The 21240-nt window shown below is 38.8% G+C and overlaps 1 protein-coding gene across 1 annotated transcript; it reads right to left on the bottom strand.

The window, feature by feature from the left end:
- Positions 1-13102: 13102 nt before the first annotated feature.
- LOC135468285 (beta-microseminoprotein-like) lies at positions 13103-19975 on the bottom strand. The gene is made up of 4 exons (XM_064746449.1): positions 19819-19975; positions 17099-17247; positions 16151-16274; positions 13103-15456 (listed from the first exon to the last, which is right to left on the bottom strand). Exons 2-4 carry the CDS (start codon positions 17202-17204, stop codon positions 15342-15344), a joined length of 345 nt encoding a protein of 114 aa, XP_064602519.1. The 5' UTR covers positions 17205-17247; positions 19819-19975; the 3' UTR covers positions 13103-15341.
- Between the last annotated feature and the right edge of the window lie 1265 nt (positions 19976-21240).

The raw sequence follows: 21240 nt of genomic DNA, 5'->3' as shown, positions 1-21240 counted from the left end.
CGCCCCCGAAGCGGACGTTCTACCAACTGTGCTGTCGGAGCCGTTAAGTATTCTTGAGTATACAGAGGAAAACATAAAGTAAATACACACGGGCCCGTGTACTACAAATAAGCGGCAAACTTCAAAAAGTAATGTCACATATAGCTCATTTAGATGGTATTAATATGATGGAGAAATGAATGACATCTTTTGTCATTTCTATAACAGGTTGCGGTAGTGATCATCTGTGGCCATTAAACCTCTCAATCAGCGATTAAAGGCCTTGTTGGTCTTTAGAAAGACATAAATAATACTGCCTTTTCTACTGATCTAGAAAAGAGCAAAAAGCATAAAATCTTGCGGTTACTGACAAGATACCAGCTTCACTACGATCTCGGCGATCAGACAGCAGCCACATGCACATGCAAATAACAACAGTAGAACTGGACGAAGAGTGTCACAATCTGTTACCATATTATTAGGTATTTGATGCCGTATCGAAGAATGTTTCACTTAAATATGAGGCGGACATGTTTATGGATGAAGGGAGCCTGACTGCAAGTTCAGAGTAAACCACCCCTCATTAATGGCCCAAAAATCCTGCGGCCTGAAAGGCGCCGGAATGTAACCTGCGATCCCATTGACCTGATGATGTGGAGGGATCAACAGCAGGCGAGAGACTGAAACCTCACAATGACTGGAAAGTATAATAGAAAACTGAAACATAAGCATGACAAATCTGTGGGGAGAAAAGCAGAGTGAGCTCAGATGGCCAAACACGGAGTCGCTAGTAGAAAGCAAACCATTTTAATCGTCAAAGATATGTAATTATATTCAATATTAATTCTCTAGCTCAAAACTGAATCCTACGCTATGAAACTAACACTTGGGGAACTTTGAAAACACTTTTTATTCATTCAGTTAACGCGGGTAAAATTTAAACACCTTCTGTTTGTTTTGTGCCTTAATTATAGCCATTATATTTCCTGTTTTCAGAGTGACATGGTCAGTTATAAAGACAACACTGTATCCGCCATGGCAACCTATCACTGACATCCTCTGGTGGTGACTTGCTTGGGCTGACAACCATCTGGAACCACGGTACATCCTCTGCTCGGCACAATTATTCCTGCCTTAATCCCGATACTGGAGAGAGGAGCATGACAGAACAGAGCAAATACACCAATGACTTAAGAAAAACAGACAAAGTACAGACGTAAAAGACATTAAGGTGCCTACATACGGTCAGTGGACCATACAATATATACAATATGTAAACAATCTTGAACGTATTTACATGGGGAAATAGTAGATGTATAATAAAAAGGAAACCGGGCAGCGCCCGGGGAAAGCCTACGACCATCCGCAGGTTGCTGATAGTTGTAATATACACACAAGAGAGGACGTATAGGCCTACCTATGCATACGGATAGTGTGGATGTAATAGGCAAAGAGTGCTGTACTCTTCACAAAAAATGTAGATGTAATATATAGATAAAGAAGGACCTACCATTACGTATGTAAGAAAAGTCTAGATGTAACATACAGAAAAAGATGGACTTACCTACATACAGAAGGTATTGATATAATGCATGGACAATGGTGGACGTGGCCATATGTGGATTATGTAGAAGTATTATCTAGATAAGGATGGACCTACTTTCAAATGGGAAAGTGTGAATGTAATATATAGACAAGGACGGATGTACATACATGTGGATTGTGTAGGAGTATTGTATAGACAAGGACGGATGTACATACATGCAGATTGTGTAGGAGTATTATATAGACAAGGACGAGTGTACATACATGCAGATTGTGTACTTATTGTTGTAGTTACCAAGTAGATATCAAGTGAGTTCTCTAAACGCATGGATCAAGATACAAACAGATATCAAGTGAGTTTCCTTTACATATGGATCCAGTTACACGTGTATATCAAGTGAGTTAACTCTACACACGGTTCGAGTCACCAGCAGATATCCAGTGAGTTTTCTTTTTATACGGATCGAGATTCCAGCTAATATCAAGTGAGTTCTCTCTATTCATGTTTCGAGTTACCAGCAGATATCTAGAGAGTTCTGTCTACACACGGTTCGAGATACCAACAGATATCAAGTGAGTTATCTCTACTCATGGAGATATCATGTAAGTTCTCTCTATCCATGGATTGAGTTACAAGCAGATATCAACTGAGTTCTCTCTAGCCATAGATCTACCCGCAGATATTAAGTGCTTTCTCATTACTCAACGAATGAGTTACCTACAAACACTGTGTACGATTTCGAGATTTACGGATGGTTTTCTTACAGGCCGAGTACGTCCTCGCTACTCAGGGATGGCTTTTTTCAGCCTGACTACGTCCTCACCACTCACGGATGGACTTACCCACAAACACGAAGTTCATTTTCGCTACACACCGCCTCTTCACAGTCATCGTTGTTCTTCACCTGTGAACCCGGGAGGAGTTTTAAACCTTTATATTCGCAGTATTTTATTCGAGTCCCAAATGCTGAAAATAAGCAATATATTACATAGATTTCAAATAAAGAAAAGAGATTTTTTAAAACTGACCTCACCGACCTACTGACCTCCCTGACCAGGTTTCCCAGACGATAGTTTACTGATCTCACAGCTTATACAGAGCTATAGGAATATATCTGGTAATTAACGGATCTCTTGGTTCAGACATGGAGTTTGTACATGACGTACCCCGCTGTTACCAATGTGCAGTGCATCTTTGTTGGTACATGTGGGAAAGTTCATCAATAATTTGTCAAACGTCGGTGGTTTACCTCGGCCACTCGTTTTCTCCGTCTATATCTCTGACAGCATTCGCATCAGCGCAAAATTTTCGAGTAAGGCATTAAACAATTAGTACCAAGAACAACAATTAGTACCAAGACCTAAAAAGATACATATATATTTAACATTTGACAGCACTGTCTTCCTAAAAATCTAAAAACAAAGCAAAACAGACCGACATAATTCCTCTTAACGCGGGACTATAGGGATCGTATATTCTTCGAGTTGAATTAGATTACCACGCTGAATATATGAACAGATTGTTTCCTTCCCATCGGCAAAACTGTTAACACCGTACCTGTTATTTCTGTCTTGGATTTGGCAAAAGAGCACGACGCTATGGACTGGCCATGAAGTGATACTAGAAGCACAACGGCAAACACACATTTAGGGGCCATCTTCAAATTACCGTGCGTTTCTGTGATGTGGAGATCTGCTGCTAAAATGGCTTGTGCTGTTAAATCAACTGTATTCATATTTAACTTTTACATTAAGTAGCCCTATATTGCAGAGACATTTCACTGGTGGCATTGTTGGCAATGAATCCGCTTTTATCCCATATTAACAAGTTCAGTGTCATGGAGATGATGTGCTGAGGGCGTTTAAGGGTGATCGATGTGCACCCTGCGGGTGGTTGGGGTACATTCTTGAAGAATGAATAAATGAATGAATAATTATGGCTTTAGGCTATTTCGAAGAAGAAGAAACTGCATAGTTGGCTGTTCGTAGAATACGCGTTGACAGTGCCTCCTAGGCGTGTCAACTTTTTGTTTATATTTTGCAAAAATGAAATAAACCTCAGCAGGTTCTGCTTTTTCATGTCAAAAAGTTGAATATAAATCTTATCCCAATTTATTTTTTAACCTAGACCTCAAAATACAAGTTATTTGCCACCACAAGAGCTTGACCTGTTTTAAAAATGAAACAAATATAAAGTTGTTTATGCCAATGACCAATATCTGTAAGAAAATTGAATGTTCCCTCTGTAAATTGAATTGAATAAACAGACGACTGAAGTGAACGTCCATCATATAAGTAATATATGAATGAGGTGAAGCCTTCACTAGCAACACGTTGGTCTAATGTCTCCATTTTATTTGTATCTGTATTGGTCACTTGTTTATGGTTTTTTTTTTGTTGATTGATGCTCTTGACGATGACGGCAATAGGAAGAGATAGGCTGTGTTTTTTTAATGCAAGAATGGAGGTTATTAGACTTCCAGGTCGGAACTAAAATAGGAATTATAAGTATTTATATGTGAAATATTCATCAGTGTATATAAAATAGAAATTATAAATGTATAAGGAACATACGTTCCTGGAGCATGTGTAAAAGGAACATGCGTAGAAAAGACCTATTTCTTTTGTATTTTTAGATGGGTTATACCGTAAGAGATGGCTGCGTTTAAGAATGGGGTTTACTGCAAGAACCTAAATAGCGTCCTGACCCCACGTTCAAACCACCTAAACTCTCTGCTAAGGGTTTTGACATTTTCATTGTAAAATATGCCACCAGAGTTATATAAGTGTTCGAATTCTGCGGAATTATTGCCATTAGATGAGAGTTTCTTACCTTTTTTGTACGGTTTCGTAATCCATTGGGTTTCTTCAATGTGGAGCATTGTGTACAATTCCATACACTAAGCCCCTCTCTTTTGCTTAGTCTGGTACATCTTTGAAATGCACAAGTGAGTTTCATAAGCTGTTCTAATGGAGTTTAGATTGAAAATCCTCCTGACTAGTTCAGATAAACCCTGTACATATGGCAAAGTAAATGTAGTACTGCTAGGAGATTGTGGAGTGTCTGGGACGGAAAGAGAAGCATTCACTTTGAGGGCCTGGTCAATTGTCAAACTTTGATGCTCTCTGTGGAGTAAGGTGTTATGTATGTGCTTATTCTCTTTTACCTAGCCCTGGTCCTTGTTTACAACAGATTAGCCCTGTTATTTATGGTTCTGAGTACACCTAGTTTCTGATTTAGTGGGTTTTGTGAATGAAAATCAAGGTACAAATCAGTGTGTGTTGGCTTACGGCAACAGATCACTGATATTTTTTGGTGGTAGACCTTCTTGTGGATGGCAGGTGTGCGGCCTCCATTGTCAGTCAGTAGAACTATGTGTTTCTCATTTTTACTTAGACCTTCAAGCGCTCTGTATTCATCTAAGTAAGGTTGATATTAGTTGCTTGGCATCGATTAAACACGAGTTCCCTTTTGTCTATGAATATGATTGGGTGTTATTGCAAAAGGCAGTCCTTTTTTCAACACAGACGGTTCTGGTATTGAGAGTGGTGAAGAATAAAGATTTCTGACCGATTGATAACAAACAAAATTATCTCTCCATTTAACACTTAGGCCTATGCTGTGAAAGCTGTACCATTTCAGAAATTCCCCCTCACTCTGGCCTAATGTTGGAGATTTCTTGGAAACACTATTCAACAAGTCAAATTGCTTTTGTTGCAGCAACAAAGTAGTAAACTGCGTTGTCGAATCCTCTCATCAATAAGTTTTCTGTCTGCTTCATAAATAATTTTTCGACCCCTGTTACTGACCATGCACCTTTGTTTTTAGGTGTATTCTTCGAGGAATAATGTCAACATGTAGACACCGTAAGCTGAAACTGGTATGATCTCTACTATTTTCCCAGAAATTTTTTCCTTGTTCCTAGCTACTTTGTCGGGCCTCCGTGACCGAGGTTGTTAGCGTGCTAGCAAGGCGTAATGACCCAGGAGCGTCTCACAGTCGTAGTGAGTCCAGAACATACTGCCTCCTCTCCGAACGTTCGTGTTAAGGTCTGCTAACAACTTGCGGATGGTCGTGGGTTCCTCTTCCCTTTTTCCTTCCGTTATAATGCTTGCCGTCGTCATTTAAGTAAACTGTTCTTTAGTACGGCGTCAAACACCTATCAGATAAGTAGATAAATGAATTAATTCCAATGAAATGTTAGTGTCTTGAGCAAAGAGCCTTGGTGGTTTGAACGTGGGCTCTTCCCACACTATCCCACACTTAAGAAAAAAAAAACATAAGAAAGACCTAGTTTCAATTTTCAAATGTCTTTTCCTGCACACGTTCCTTGTGCCCAGTCTATGTACCTGGTATTTATACTGCCCTTTGTACTACCTCTGTTTGCTGGAGGTGCCCCAGGTATAGACATGGATTTATGTACTTATTTACTCATTTATTTATTTACACATTTATTTATTTATTTAGTCATTTATTTATTTAGTCATTTATTCATTTTATTATTATCAATAACTTGGAGTTGATCTACCAGCCTTTACGTAAGCCTTTGTATTGTACCATGGAACTGAAGACACCTATATGAAACCATTGTGTCCACGCTAGCTTGTACAGAACGGAACCTGTAAAGTAGATCCTGGTATCTATATAATCTGTCCCTTCGGCAAAAAATTTACTCTGTTGAAGGTGATATGTTATCACCGTAACGTCAGCCATAAATATACAAGCGCACTGTCCATAATTACTATTGTATACTGGTGAAAATTTCCCGTCATGTCCGCTGACTTATGTTCATGAAGTAGCCAATTGCTTAAGGCTAGAGTTTTGCAATGTACCTAGCAAAAGGACCAGTTTGCTCTTTCAAATATCTCGTCAAGAAAAACTGTTTTAAGATGTCTGGAAAAGTTTGAACACCGATTGTAAAAAGATTCCTCATTTTTGTGATTTTGTGTTCCAATTGGTTCAAGAAATGTTTTTATCTTTAAAGAATCTGATGCTGCCACACCACAAATTTTGTGACAGACGTAATGCCATGATTGTAGGGAATGTGGAAACATTATGATAGTTGGCAATGCCAAGGGTATACTGCATATCTAAACTTATGAAGTGCTGACAATGTCAAGGGTATCCTGCATATCTAAACTTCTGAAGCGCTGACAATGTCAAGGGTATCCTGCATATCTAAACTTCTGAAGCGCTGACAATGTCAAGGGTATCCTGCATATCTAAACTTCTGAAGCGCTGACAATGTCATGGGTATTCTGCATATCTAAACTTCTGAAGCGCTGACAATGTCAAGGGTATCCTGCATATCTAAACTTCTGAAGCGCTGACAATGTCAAGGGTATTCTGCATATCTAAACTTCTGAAGCGCTGACAATGTCAAGGGTATCCTGCATATCTAAACTTCTGAAGCGCTGACAATGTCATGGGTATTCTGCATATCTAAACTTCTGAAGCGCTGACAATGTCATGGGTATTCTGCATATCTAAGCTTTTGAAGCGCTGACAATGTCATGGGTATCCTGCATATCTAAGCTTCTGAAGCGCTGACAATGTCAAGGGTATCCTGCATATCTAAGCTTTTGAAGGGCTGACAATGTCATGGGTATTCTGCATATCTAAGCTTTTGAAGCGCTGACAATGACATGGGTATAATGCATATCTAAGCTTCTGAAGCGCTGACAATGTCAAGGGTATCCTGCATATCTAAGCTTTTGAAGCGCTGACAATGTTAAGGTATCATGCATATCTAAGCACTGGAATAGCTGTTAATACCATGGGTTTTCCTTAATATCGAAACTGTGGGATACTTGACAGTTCATACTGGTTATGCTAAATATCAAAAGTTTGCGATAGGTGATAATGTCATGGTTACCCTACCAGAATATCCGAACTTAGGGATAGCTGATAATGTCATGATTATCCTAATTGTCAGAGCTTTGGGATAGCTGATAATACCATGGATACCCGGAATATCCAAAGTTTGGGAGCGTTTACTAATGTCGTGGTTATTCTGAATACCAACATTGGGATACACATAGCCGATTATGCCATGGTTATAATGAATATCAGAAAATAGGAATGTCATGGTGGCTGTATTTAAAGAGTGAAAAATGGACCGCCTTACGTTTAATTTATTTATTTATTTATTTGATTGCTGTTTTACGTCATACTCAAAAAGTTTCATCTATGTGACGGTGGCCAGCATTTTGGTGGGAGGAAATCGGGCAGAGAAACGACGTATAATAATTACGACCTCAAAATGTCTCAGTGATGCGGAAAAGCGACATATTTCATCAGTATGGTTAATAAAGCCCGCCACACAAACAAAACATTTAACTGAAGTTAACCTAGTGAAAAAATCTCAAGACATAAGTACATAAGGTATTTTCAGAAATACCGGTAAGTAGTGTATCTTCTGCATGGAGCTTACTTCATTTGACAGTTTTAGTGAAGCAAAGTATTCTTGATTACATGACAGAAAACATTAAGTCAAGTAAATATGCCCAAATACTTGCCCCCTATGCTATAAACCAGCAGCGAACTTCAAGTAGTTATGTCACATATAACTTATTCAGATGGGATTTATATAATAAAAAAAATACATAATATGCTGTATCATTTTGAACAAGTCTTGGTAGTGGTCATCTGAGTCAGAGATTAAAGGCCTTTGCTGTGCTTTAGATAGACATAAATAATACTATGTCTGATTGGTTCTTGATAGCATACAGTGAAAAGCATAAAATTTTGCCCATACGAATAAGGTACCCCACAGTACAGCTTCACCAAAACCCAAAGACCAGACAGCAGTCGTACTGAAAGTTTTGCTCGAACGTCTAGTTTACGTAACAAGCCATATATATATGCAGAGTTATGCCCCCTGCCTGTACGGAAAGTGAGCGGGTAGGGGTGGGCGGTCTGTCCCACCGTCTTCGTGTCGTGTTGTTGGATTGTATTCCGGTTTGTACTTTGGTAACGAAAATACATCTCGACCTTACTGATATTTCTCTAGAGGGTTTGTCATTGTTATATCGGCGATCCTCCTTCCGTCCTGCAACAAGGAGGCACATTACACGTACATGCACCCTAAGCATTCCTTCGTCGTCATATGACTGAAAAATTGTTGAGTACGACGTTAAACCCCAAGCACTCACTCACTCACTCCTTACATGACGTTGAAACTTTACAATGACTGGAAAATATAATATAAAAATGTAACTGAAACATAACAAATCCCGGGAATGAAGAACACAATGAGATCAGGCGAGGAAAAACGGAGTAGCTTCTGGACAGCAAACGGTTTCAGTCGTGAAAGGTATATAATTTAACTTTAACACTGAATCGTCCTGGACGAAATTAACACTTGAGGAACTTTGAAAGCAGTTTTTATTCATTCAGTTAACGCTGGGAAAATTTTAAACATCTTCAGTTGTCTTATGTCTTGTAGGCTTGTTTACTGTTCAAAGAGTGAGATAGTCAGTTATAATCTTATAACGTGTGTCGTAAGCGGTAGTCCCTCTCTATGTCGCAGTGCAAGCCTCTCACTGACATCCTGTTGTGGTGACTTGCTTGGGCTGACAACCATCTGGTACGACCGTACACCCGCTTCTCGTGAAAACTGGTCCTGCATTAATCCCAATCCTGGAGAGGAACATGAGAGAACGCAGAAAATAAACCAATGACTCAAGAAAGAAAGTACATTGTTTTGTGACAAGAAAAACATAAAAAAGTGATTGAAGGAACGAAGGTACATCCGGATAGTGTAGATGTAATGTAGCTACATGTATAGACAGGTATGGAAGTAGCTACATGTCCTTACGTAAAGTGTAGCTATAATGTATAGACAAGGATGGAAGTACCTACATGTCCTTACGTAAAGTGTAGATGTAATGTATGGACATAGATGGAAGTACCTAAATATCCTTACGTAAAGTGTAGATGTAATGTATAGACAAGGATGGAAGTACCTACATGTCCTTACGTAAAGTGTAGCTATAATGTATAGACAAGGATGGAAGTACCTACATGTCCTTACGTAAAGTGTAGATGTAATGTACAGACAACAATGAAAGTACCTACATGTCCTTACGTAAAGTGTAGATCAAATATATAGACAATCATATAGACGTACCTAGATTCGGAAATTGTAGATAGAATGTGTAGACAAGGATTGACGAAATACTTAAAGGGTAAATGGAAGGTATAGACAAGCATGAACGGAACTACATACGGAAAGTGTAGATGTAATACAAAGACAAGGATGGTTACAGCTGTGAACTTAAAATGTACATGTAATTTATACACAACGGTGGACTATATATATATATATATAATATATATATATATATATATATATATATATTATATATATATATATATATATATATATATATATATATATACACGGAAAGCGTGGATCTGATATATAGACAACGATGGATGTGAACTACACAAACGGAAAGGGTGAATGTAAGATATAGACAAACATGGACGGAACTACACACGTAAAGTGTAGATGAAATGTACTGACAAGGACAGACAGTTTAGATGTAATGTATATACCAATATGAACTCACCTAGAAACGGAACAAAAAATATACATGTAGATACACTCAAATTTAATGCTAAAAGATTTAAAGAGTTTAAGCAACACACAGATAGAGTTACAAACATATATTAATAGCTACTCAGGGGCAGTTACCGGCAAACACTAAGTGCGTTCTCCCTACTCATGAACGGAGTTACCAGCAAACATTAAGTGCGTTTTTGCTACTCATGGATGTAGTTACCAGCAAACATATAAGAGCGTTTTCGCCACTCGTGGATGAAGTTGCTAGCAGATATTAAGAACGCTCTAGCCATTCAACATTAAGTGCGTTCTCGCTACTCGTGACGGAGTTATCAGCAGACATTAAGGGTGTTCTCACTACTCGTGGTCAGACATTAAGTCCGTTTTCGCTACTCATGGATGAAGTTAACAACCAGACATAAAGCGTTCTCGCCACTCGTGGATGAAGTTATTAGCAGACATTAAGTATGCTCTAGAAGTTCTTTCTCGTTAATTGAAATAATGAGTTTTCCTCCAGACTCTGAATGCGAATGCGATTTTGTGACTCACGAAGTGGCTTTTCAACAGATTGAGTACCGATCTCGCTACACACTGAGAGACTTACCCACAAATTTGAAGTTCATTCTCGCTACACACAGCCTCTTCACAGTCATCCTTGTTCTTCACATTAGAACCGGGGAGAAGGTTTTAGACCTTTGTATTCGCAGTATTTTATGTGAGTCCGAAAGCTAAAAATGAATGACAGTTTTACATAGATTTCCAACGAAGGAAACAGATCCGTATATACGTTTTAAAATGGTAGTTCACCAACAAAATTTCTTATGCCAAGCTAAACGGAATACATTTCGTAGTTTAGTGACGTCACTGCCCAAACAGAGCTATAGAAACACAGCTTACTGATATCTCTGCACATAGAAGATGATGGCTCACTGACTCCATTGTTTATATTTAGCGATAGGGACACAGACGGTAGTTTATTCACCCCACTGCATATACAATAGGTGACTATAGGTGACGGTTTATTGGCATCACGACTTATACAAGGCTAATGGAACGCGAAGTTTACCAACTTCACGCCTTATACTGAAATACTGACTGACCCCACGGCTTACACTGAAATACTGACTGAGCCACGGCTTATACTGAAATACTGACTGATTCCACGGCCTATACTGAAACACTGACTGATTCCACGCCTTATACTGAAATACTGACTGAGCCCACGGCTTATACTGAAATACTGACTGAGCCCACGGCTTACACTGAAATACTGACTGAGCCCACGGCTTATATTGAAATACTGACTGATTCCACGGCCTATACTGAAACACTGACTGATTCCACGCCTTATACTGAAATACTGACTGAGCCCACGGCTTATACTGAAATACTGACTGAGCCCATGGCTTATACTGAAATACTGACTGAGCCCACGGCTTATACTGAAATACTGACTGAGCCCACGGCTTATACTGAAATACTGACTGAGCCCACGGCTTATACTGAAATACTGACTGAGCCCACAGCTTATACTGAAATACTGACTGAGCCCACGGCTTATACTGAAATACTGACTGAGCCCACAGCTTATACTGAAATACAGACTGATCCCATGGCTTATACTGAAATTACTGGACAGGAAATTTATACATCCCCTCGCTCGTACAGAAAGAAGTGAGCCGTTCGTTGAAGAGCATTTGTTTTCTATCAGCAATGGTGTACATGTCTGTACACCAAATGGAGGTAAGTTCGTTCGCCAGTAATTTGTCGAAAATCAGTGGTATAGCCCGGTCACTGGAGTTTCCTCACCAATGTTCGTGGTAGTAATTGTATCGGCGTAACGTTATTGAGTATGGTGTTAAGCTACAAACAAATAAGGACATAAATATTGGGAGGTGTAGGAACACAGATGATTGTATACTTGCATACACCTCACTACTTAAACAGAGAAGTATATATCAATTCACTCCATGCGTCACTCAAGAAAATAAGAAAAATCTTTTCCCAAAAATCTAAGAAAAAAAAACTAAAGCAAACATCTCGGCTGGATATGTCTCGGTAGATGTACCGCTCTATATACGCTAAATCACTGCCACCATTAGACAACTCCTGTATGACGTACGGAAGCTTGTTTTGGCATGTTGTGTTTCAGTCATGTTGTGGACAGGTTGAGACAGAGCTGATAACTCCCTGCCTCATCACCGTGCCCCCAGTGACCTCGGCGTTATTCAAGGTTTCTGTACAAACATTGCTAGTGGTGGCAGTGGTGTAAAGCGAATGTTAGAGAGCGGCGCATGCACTGTAAGGAGTATACTGATGGCGTCGTCATTGGAGAGCGAAATACAGAGCGATATATGCATATTATAAGCACTTTCACATTACTTTTATGTGTATTAACGTCTTCGTTCGGGCAAATGAACGGGTAGAAATTATTCCATTCTTATCAGCTAAATTGTTTGCACTGTACCTGTTACTTCTGTCTTAGGCGTTGTAACAGAGCACGACGCTTTGGCCTGGCCATAAAGTGAGAGTAAAAGCACAACGGCGAACACACATTTTGAGGCCATCTTCAAAATACCTCTCGGGGATGTGGAGATGTGGAGTTCTGTTGCCAAGGTGGCTTGTGCTGTTAAATCAACTGTATTTATATTTAACTTTTACATTAAGTATGTAGCATTTCATTGGTGGTATTGTTGGGCAACAAATCCCTTTTTATCGCATCTGATATTAACTAGATGAGTGTCATGGAGATGATACGTGGATGGGCTGCGGGCGTTTATAAGGGGTGATCGATGTGCACCCCGCGGGTGGTTGGAGGACAACTTTCTTGAAGAATGAATAATTATGGCTTAACCGGATCTTGAAGAAGAAGAAAACAGCGTAGTTGAATTGGTTTCTCGTAGAATACATGTCTGGGGCAAAATTGACAGCCCCTCCCAGACATGTTTTGTTTATTCGAGAAATCATGAAATAGCTCACGTAGATCTGCTTCATTGTTTTTTATGTTAAAAACAATAAACTGTGACAAAAGCTGCATATATGTTTTGTCCAAATTTTTTTTATATCTAGACCTCAAAATACAATTTAATTGCTTGCCACAGGAAGATTAACCTAGATGCTTGCTGCAAGAGATTAACCAAGCATAAATTTAAGAAAAACAAAGTTGTTATTGCCATAAACTTGTTAGATCTGTAAGAAAGCTGAATGTTCTATCAATAAATTAAAACCTGTCGTTTGGAACAAATTGATCCAATAGGCCCGTGATTTAATTTAGATATTCTGCCAGGATAACTAAGGCATTGTCAACTATACGTAATTTTAGATATTCTGACAGGATAACTAAGGCAATTGTCAACTATACGTAATTTAGATATTCTGCCAGGATAACTAAGGCATTATCAGCTATACGTAATTTTAGATATTCTGACAGGATAACTAAGGCCTTATCAGCTATACGTAATTTTAGATATTCTGACAGGATAACTAAGGCATTGTCAACTATACCTTAGTTTGGACATCTGGCAGGATAATTAAGGCATTATCAGCTATACCTAAGTTTGGATATTCTGGCAGGATAGCTAAGACATTACCATGGTGCCTTAGTTATCCTGTCAGAATATCCAAACTTTGGTCTAGCTGATATTGCCTTGGTTATCCTGCCAGAATATCCAAACTAAGGTATGGCTGGCAATGTATTAGTTATCCTGTCAGAATATCCAAACTTAGGTAAAGCCGATAATGTCTTAGTTATCCTGTCAGAATATCCAAACTTAGGTCTACCTGATATTGCCTTGGTTATCCTGCCAGAATATCCAAACTAAGGTATCGTTTATAATGACTTAGTTATCCTGTCGGAATATCTAAAATTAGGTTTAGCCAAACTTAGGTATAGTTGATAACCTGTCGGAATATCTAAAATAAGGTATAGCCAAACTTAGGTATAGTTGATAACCTCAAGGTTATCCTGTCAGAATATCCAAACTTAGGTATAGCTGATAATGCCTTAGTTATCCTGACAGAATATCCTTGCTTAGGTATAACTGATAATGTCAGTTATCCTGACAGATTATCCAGTTAGCAGTCAACATATTCATAGGCACTGTACACCTGATGTATACAATACCATTATACAATACGTACAAGGCATACATTGTTTACGTTAAAAATACTCTAATGTTTGAGTGAAAACTTCACGATTAAATTCTAAACATTTTGCGTTGTTTTCTTACTGCCCTAAGGTGTTTTTTACTGTCAGAGTAATGCCCATACATACTTGGGAGGTCTCATAACGCATGTCATATATCATTTCGTATATAACAGCATTTCAGAGCAATCATTTTTATCTGTCATAAGCTTACCACTGTGCCTTACAGCGGTTAACGTCCTCAAAAACGATTCTGATTTTATCGCAGTAAACAGGTTATCTGATAAGATGATCAATCACAGTAAAGGGGGTGCAGTGTTGAGTGCTACATTACCTTTGGGGGTAGAGAGAAAGGCACTGCATAAGATAACACGTGAACCGTGTATGCCGGCACGTTGAACCAATGTAATATTTTGTTGTTCTTTGTGTTTTTTCGCATACATCACTTTCTCCCTCAATACAGATGTGCATGTTTAGTATCGCCTTATAGGTTATTAACACCTGCGCTGTACAAGCGCATTTATTTCATCAAATATTTTCATCACAGATTTGAAAACGGAAAAGATATATAACGAAATAGATACCTTGATTTTCTCACATCAAGTGTTGCTGACAAACAGTTATAATTATGTCATACTTTAGAGGATGGATTTCCTATACTAACCACACGAAGAGCAGATTATTCATCTTTTTCCAGTCCCGGGAAAAACTTTTAAACATTACGCTATGAAATACCACGGCTCTCATTCATTCGAAATGTTGCAGGCATGTCTCCATGTTTTAAAAAATTCCATTTCGTTGTTCATTCTCGTGCCTTTTAAATATGTTTTAGAAATATTGGAATTAAATGTCTTTAATCGGGGGCGAGTTGCATACCTCGTCGGTCTCATTATAGCGGATAGCAATGGGCGGGTAAGATGGATCCAGAGCAGCGCAGGAAACTCATTAAATCATCATTTCTGCCCGCCAAAGTGGAGCATACAGTCATAACTGTCATGGACGATAAATCGGGCATCTAGGCCCTTGAAACAGTAGTGATGATGTATACAGATAGGCGACAGAGTAAGTTATATATTATGACGCCCATTGACCTGAACCATCTCTCATGTTGGGCATCTGGTCCTGGAACCTGGCATGGGAATATACCTTGGCTCACAGCCATCACTGACGATTCTGCACCCCGGAGGAGGCATACGCACTCCAGCGTTTACATCGTAGCTACAATAACAAGAAAAACCAAAAGATAGAATTAGAGGTGTTAAGTATGTATGTATAAAATGTGTGTGTGTGTGTGGGGGGGGGGGGGGGGGGGGACCGTGGCTCATTTGGTTAGCGCATTAGGGCAGCGTAATGACCCAGGAGCCTCTCACCAATGTTGTCGCTGTCCAGCTCATGCTGGCTTCCTCTCCGGCCGCACTTGGGAAGGTCTGTCAGCTACAAGCGGATGGGTTCTCGTCGGGCTCTGCGCGGTTTCCTCCCACGATAATGCTGGCTGCCGTCGTCTAAGTGAAATATTCTTGAGTACAACGTAAAACACCAATTAAATAGATAAATAAATATATATGTCTGTATGCTTACAGTTAAACGCCGTACATAACAATGTTTCATATAACGAAGAGGAGTCACAAAGTGAATCTTATTTCATAAGATATAAAAATACTTAAAAATATCTGTTAAATGATTTTAAAATCTTTTAATAAAATCCTTAAAATATATATTTTTTAATCTTTAAAAAAGATTTTTAGGTTTTTAAAGAAGATTTTTTAAAAATAATTAAAGTGATATTTCAAAGCATTGAAAATCATTTTCAAGACTTTATAAATCCTTTTCAAACCCTTAAAATGATAATAGCACATTGGTACCGCATAGAACTGGAGAAATCGTGAGCTATCTTAGGTCTTAGATTGCTCACCCGCACATGCTCATTCCGTGCGCGTTACACGTTATCGCCATACAGTCGTCCTTGTCGATAAGCCAGGAACCCGGTAACAGGTTAAGCCCTTTGTACTCACAATACCTGACCTCAGTCCCGAACCCTACAAACAACACATGTGTATGTGATTTATTTGATTTGATTGCTGTTTTGATACCTCTATACTCAAGTAATAATACGATGATTTGGATGCCTTTGAACCTCTGATGCCAAAATGTTCATGGTCCACTTGTAACCCCCAAATAAGTTGAAAGATTCACTGAGTTTATAAAAATATGCCCATGTTTTGGTAAAGTACAGAAAATAACTACGCCCAAAATCTGTATAAATGAATTAAAATGTACGACACAATGGGGAAAACTTACGTAACAAATTTTGAAGTTCTGTCTGTTTGGAAGTATGTTTCGAGGGATTGAGTGAGTGCCTGAGTGCTTAGTCGTACGTCATTTGACGATGAAGGAGTCCTTAGAGTGCATATACGTGTAGTGTGCCTCCTTGTTGCTGGACTGAATTCCACCGCTCTTTTATCTAGTGCTGTCTCACTGAGACAACTTACCACAGGCAAGTAAGCTGCCCCACCCGAGCCACTATACTGATACGGGTCAACCAGTCGTTGCGCTATCTCTTTCATGCTGAACACCAAGCGAGGAAGCTGCAACTTCCTATTTTAAGGTCTTAGGTGTGACCAGACCCAGGATTGACCCTGGATCTCCGAAACTCTACCAACTGAGCAAGTATATATTGAGAAATTGTATCGGCAAGATACCATATTGCCTGATAGCAAGTTCAAAGCCATTACATCTAGTTTGATCTCAGAATTGGATGATTTGATACAAATAGGAAACAGCTAGTGCGATATTTTCCACAACAACTAATTTCACTTAAATATTTTTGCCACAGGTAAGCTCGTGGAGTCAAAGTACTTACTGGTCCTCTCAAAGCGTGCTTCTGCAAACCCACAACTAGCTTGGGTTAGTGCAGAAAGATGGACGAGCAGAATCGTCAAACACAGCAGTGCCTTTGTAGCATACATGGTCAGGTTATAAACACTTGAGAACGTACGAAGCCCGAAGATTCTAAATCAGATAAAAGACCTGGTAGGTAGCAGTATATAAGTGATATATAAAATCATTAAAATTGGCTGTCATTAGTCTCCTTGTCTCGCCCTTCTGCTTGTTGGAATATAGAAAAGAAACTGTGGCCTAGGCTATATTTAAGGCATTGCACGCATGAAAGTAACAATATATTATATATTGGTAATCTGTAGAAAAGTGGTATTCACTTGATGTAGAGAAATGAGAGGATAAAAAACAAATGACCCTTTTCGACATCTTTGTCAACATCTTTGTATTTGTTCTTCTCATTTCTTATTGATAGGGCCAATATAACACCTATCATATCGAGAAAAACTTAGAGAAATAGACCGTAGAGCCTGAACAACACGTCTAATAACGAGGCAAACTTTAAAAATTAGATGATAGAAGGTAAGAGTACCCGAATATGACTAAAGGGGGTAAATGCACACCATTTTAAATAGGAGTGAATGTACATCAAAAAGGGGTAAAAATGCATCTTTTAGATAAGGTGCCTATTCAGTCCTTTTCGAAAAGGTGATAATCCACAACATTTCATATGGTGTTAATTCACACCCTGTCAAAAGTTGTAAACTAACATCTAATAGGACAAGCCATTTACACCCGTTATGAAAGTATAATGGCTCAATTTTAGCTCAGAATAATAGAAGTAAAAGCCGATAGAACGCCAGAATGGCTTAAGAAACATTCAAAACATGACAGTAGACCTGAGAACACCTGTGCAGTTTTAAAGCCACGATCAGAAGTAAATGGTGGAGTTTGCAGCACACCTTTAAAAACGAGAGAAAGTTTCAAAACTTAATGATAGATCCTGTAAAAAAACCTGTAATGTATAAATGAAAACAAGACGCGAGACCCCGTAAAAATAACCCTGTAACATAAAGAGAAACTAAAAATAAGCCATCAGTAACATACAGGAAAGCTAAAAAACAGACGATAGAGTCTAGAGAGTTACGCCTGTAATAAACAGAGTAACTAAAAACTAGATTGTAGACCATATAAAACACCTGCAGTATACAGAGAAACTAAAAACAAGACGGTAGAGCCTGTAAAGCATTTGCAATATACAAAGAAACTGAAAGCAAAACGATAGAACCTGTGAAACATCTAACACATACAGAGAAACAAAACACAAGGCGGTAGAGTCTTCAGAACACCTGTAATATACAGAGAAAGTGAGAATTAGACGGTAGAGCCGGTAAAATCTACGTAGTATACAGAGTAACCAAAGACTAGATTGTAGAGCCTTTAAGACATCCGTCACAGAGAAACTAAAAACAAGATGGTAGAGCCTGAAAATCACCTGTAATATACAGAGAACTAAAAACTAGATGGTGAAACATCTGTAATATACAGAGAAACTAAAAACCAGACGGTAGAGCCTGTAAAACACTTGTAGTATACAGAGTAACCAAACGCTAGATATTAGACCCTGTAAAATATCTGTCACAGAGAAACTAAAAACTAGACGGCAGAGCCTGTAAAACACTTGTAGTATACAGAGTAACCAAACACTAGATGGTAGAGCCTGTAAAACATCTGTCACAAAGAAACTAAAAACAAGACGGTATAGCCTGTAAAACACCTGTAATACACAGAGAAACTAAAACTAGACAATAGAGCCTGTAAAACATCTGTCACAAAGAAACTAAAAACAAGACGGTATAGCCTGTAAAACACCTGTAATACACAGAGAAACTAAAACTAGACAATAGAGCCTGTAAAACATCTGTCACAAAGAAACTAAAAACAAGATGGTATAGCCTGTAAAACACCTGTAATACACAGAGAAACTAAAACTAGACAATAGAGCCTGTAAAACATCTGTCACAGAGAAACTAAAAACAAGACGGCAGAGCCTGTAAAACACTTGTAGTATACAGAGTAACCAAACACTAGATGGTAGAGCCTGTAAAACATCTGTCAACAAGAAACTAAAAACAAGACGGTAAAACACCTGTAATGTACAGAGAAACTCATACTAGACAGTAGAACCTGTAAAACATCTGTCACAGAGAAACTAAAACTAAGCGGTAGAGCCGGTAAAACACTTGTAGTATACACAGTAACCAAGCACTAGATGTTAGAGCCTGTAAAACTGTAAAATCTGTCACAAAGAAACCAAAAACAAGACTGTATAGCCTGTAAATCACCTGTAGCATACAGAGCTACCATAAACAAGAGTCCGTGAAACACCTGTAACATACAGAGAAACTAAAAACTAGATGGTAGAGCCCGTAAAACACCTGTAAGATACAGAGAAACTAAAAACTATATGGTAGAATCCGTAAAGCACCTGTAACATACAGAGAAAGTAAAAACTAGATGGCAGAGCCTGTAAAACACCTGTCACATACAGAGCTACCATAAACAAGACGGTAGAGTTCGTGAGGCACCTGTAAGATACAGAGAAACGAAAAACTAGATGGTAGAGTCCGTAAAGCACCTGTAACATACAGAGAAGCTAAAAACTAGATGGTAGAGCGTGTAAAACACCTGTTATAGAGAGAGATAAACTAAAAACTGTTGACGTGTAATACGTGTAATACGTACAGCCACTTCCAAGCAAGGCTGTGTAGCCGTCAGTAGGTTACAGTGCTTCGGGGGCTCGTGGAGAACGTCTGGCTATCTGCTGGTCACGAGAGTAAGCTCTAACAACTGACTAAACTCTCCCCAGCCCCATTATATTTATAATGACGGACCGTCCAGGACAAAAACAAAAAACACACACACATGAACTATGTAATATGAACTATTATATACGACATTTTCAAAATATCAGGCTATCTATCAGACGGTAACTGCGCAGAGCAGACAAACTTAGTCGTTCAAAGTGTGATTAGAAATTACTTTTTGCAATAGGTTTGGACTAAAGCTTATCGTGCCATGGTAATCCAAATAAAACCCTAATTTAGTCACCATAATTATGACATGAATTACATAAGTATTAATAATGCCATATTATCGCAACCGTAATTATTGGTTGATAAACGTATGTTTCGTGTCGTAACCCGATCATGCCGTTCCCAGAATTTGCCAGGAGCCTTCATACGCATTGCTCTATAAACAATCGCACATATGTAATGACCACAGAGTGTAATAGTAGGCCCTTTCGTTGATAGCGGACTTCGCTGACTCAGATGGTTAAAGCTCTGACTCCCTGCGACTGTCAAGCTCCTATATATATACATACTGATGGTCGGTATAAACATCCGATGGTGATCCGGTGGTGATCCGATGGTGATCAGCTCTGCATGTGTGAAGAAGAACACCAAGTAAACCATGCATTAAAAGCTCCGATGTGTGATTTAATTATCCAAACTAAGCCGTCAATCAGCTAGAAAAACATTGCTTATACTTGTGTTAGACTTCAACATTTCCTGATTGCTTGCTGTCAGGTTTTGAAGCAAAAATGTACTAATGATAAACATCTGTGACAGATGGTGCATAACCACAATGCCGACGCATGAATGTACATGTACCACAGCATATCTTTTTGTTCCTAAAAAAAATGTGTCAAATTTCCAGAGATAAATATCAAGAAAATAAACAGAAGACATCTTATGGTTTGAATATATGTTATTACATTTTGCGATGAATAGCTTCCTTTCCTTTAGTTAATGAATTTGTTATCTCATTTACAGTTATACAGCCGCATGCGCACTCGATCACGTATGTGCTCCGGTATGAGGAAAGACAGGCATACCAGTGTTGACAGCCATGTGCGGATGATAAATGCCCAGGCGGTCAAGGAAAGGCATGGTCTGAACAAATTTGTCTGCTTAACTTAATTGTCTACATCCTGTTTTCGGAACTGATCGTGACACACTTTTGCTGGGGAATAATTACACTAAACTTCAAATGTTACCACGAATAACAAGACTGGTTGCCCATTTATGTCCATTGGTAAATTAAACACCTGGTTCTGTTAGCTCAGTTCGTTTTATTTCCCACCACGCGTTCTGCGAGATACTT

Source organism: Liolophura sinensis, chromosome 6, assembly GCF_032854445.1.
Source record: "Liolophura sinensis isolate JHLJ2023 chromosome 6, CUHK_Ljap_v2, whole genome shotgun sequence".
Classification (NCBI taxonomy): Eukaryota; Metazoa; Mollusca; class Polyplacophora; order Chitonida; family Chitonidae; genus Liolophura; species Liolophura sinensis.
The sequence above is the reverse complement of the archived record's forward strand: the minus strand, read 5'-3'. Positions and strand labels throughout refer to the sequence as shown.

What these genes read in the sequence shown, in the direction of transcription:
- LOC135468285 (XM_064746449.1), bottom strand. Translation starts at nt 17,204, where the DNA reads ATGTATGCTACAAAGGCACTGCTGTGTTTGACGATTCTGCTCGTCCAT. An exon ending in AGCACGCTTTGAGAGGACCA is followed by an intron (nt 16,275 to 17,098) that starts GTAAGTACTTTG and finishes TGTTGTTTGTAG; the next exon opens with GGTTCGGGACTGAGGTCAGG. An exon ending in CACGGAATGAGCATGTGCGG is followed by an intron (nt 15,457 to 16,150) that starts GTGAGCAATCTA and finishes TTGTTATTGTAG; the next exon opens with CTACGATGTAAACGCTGGAG.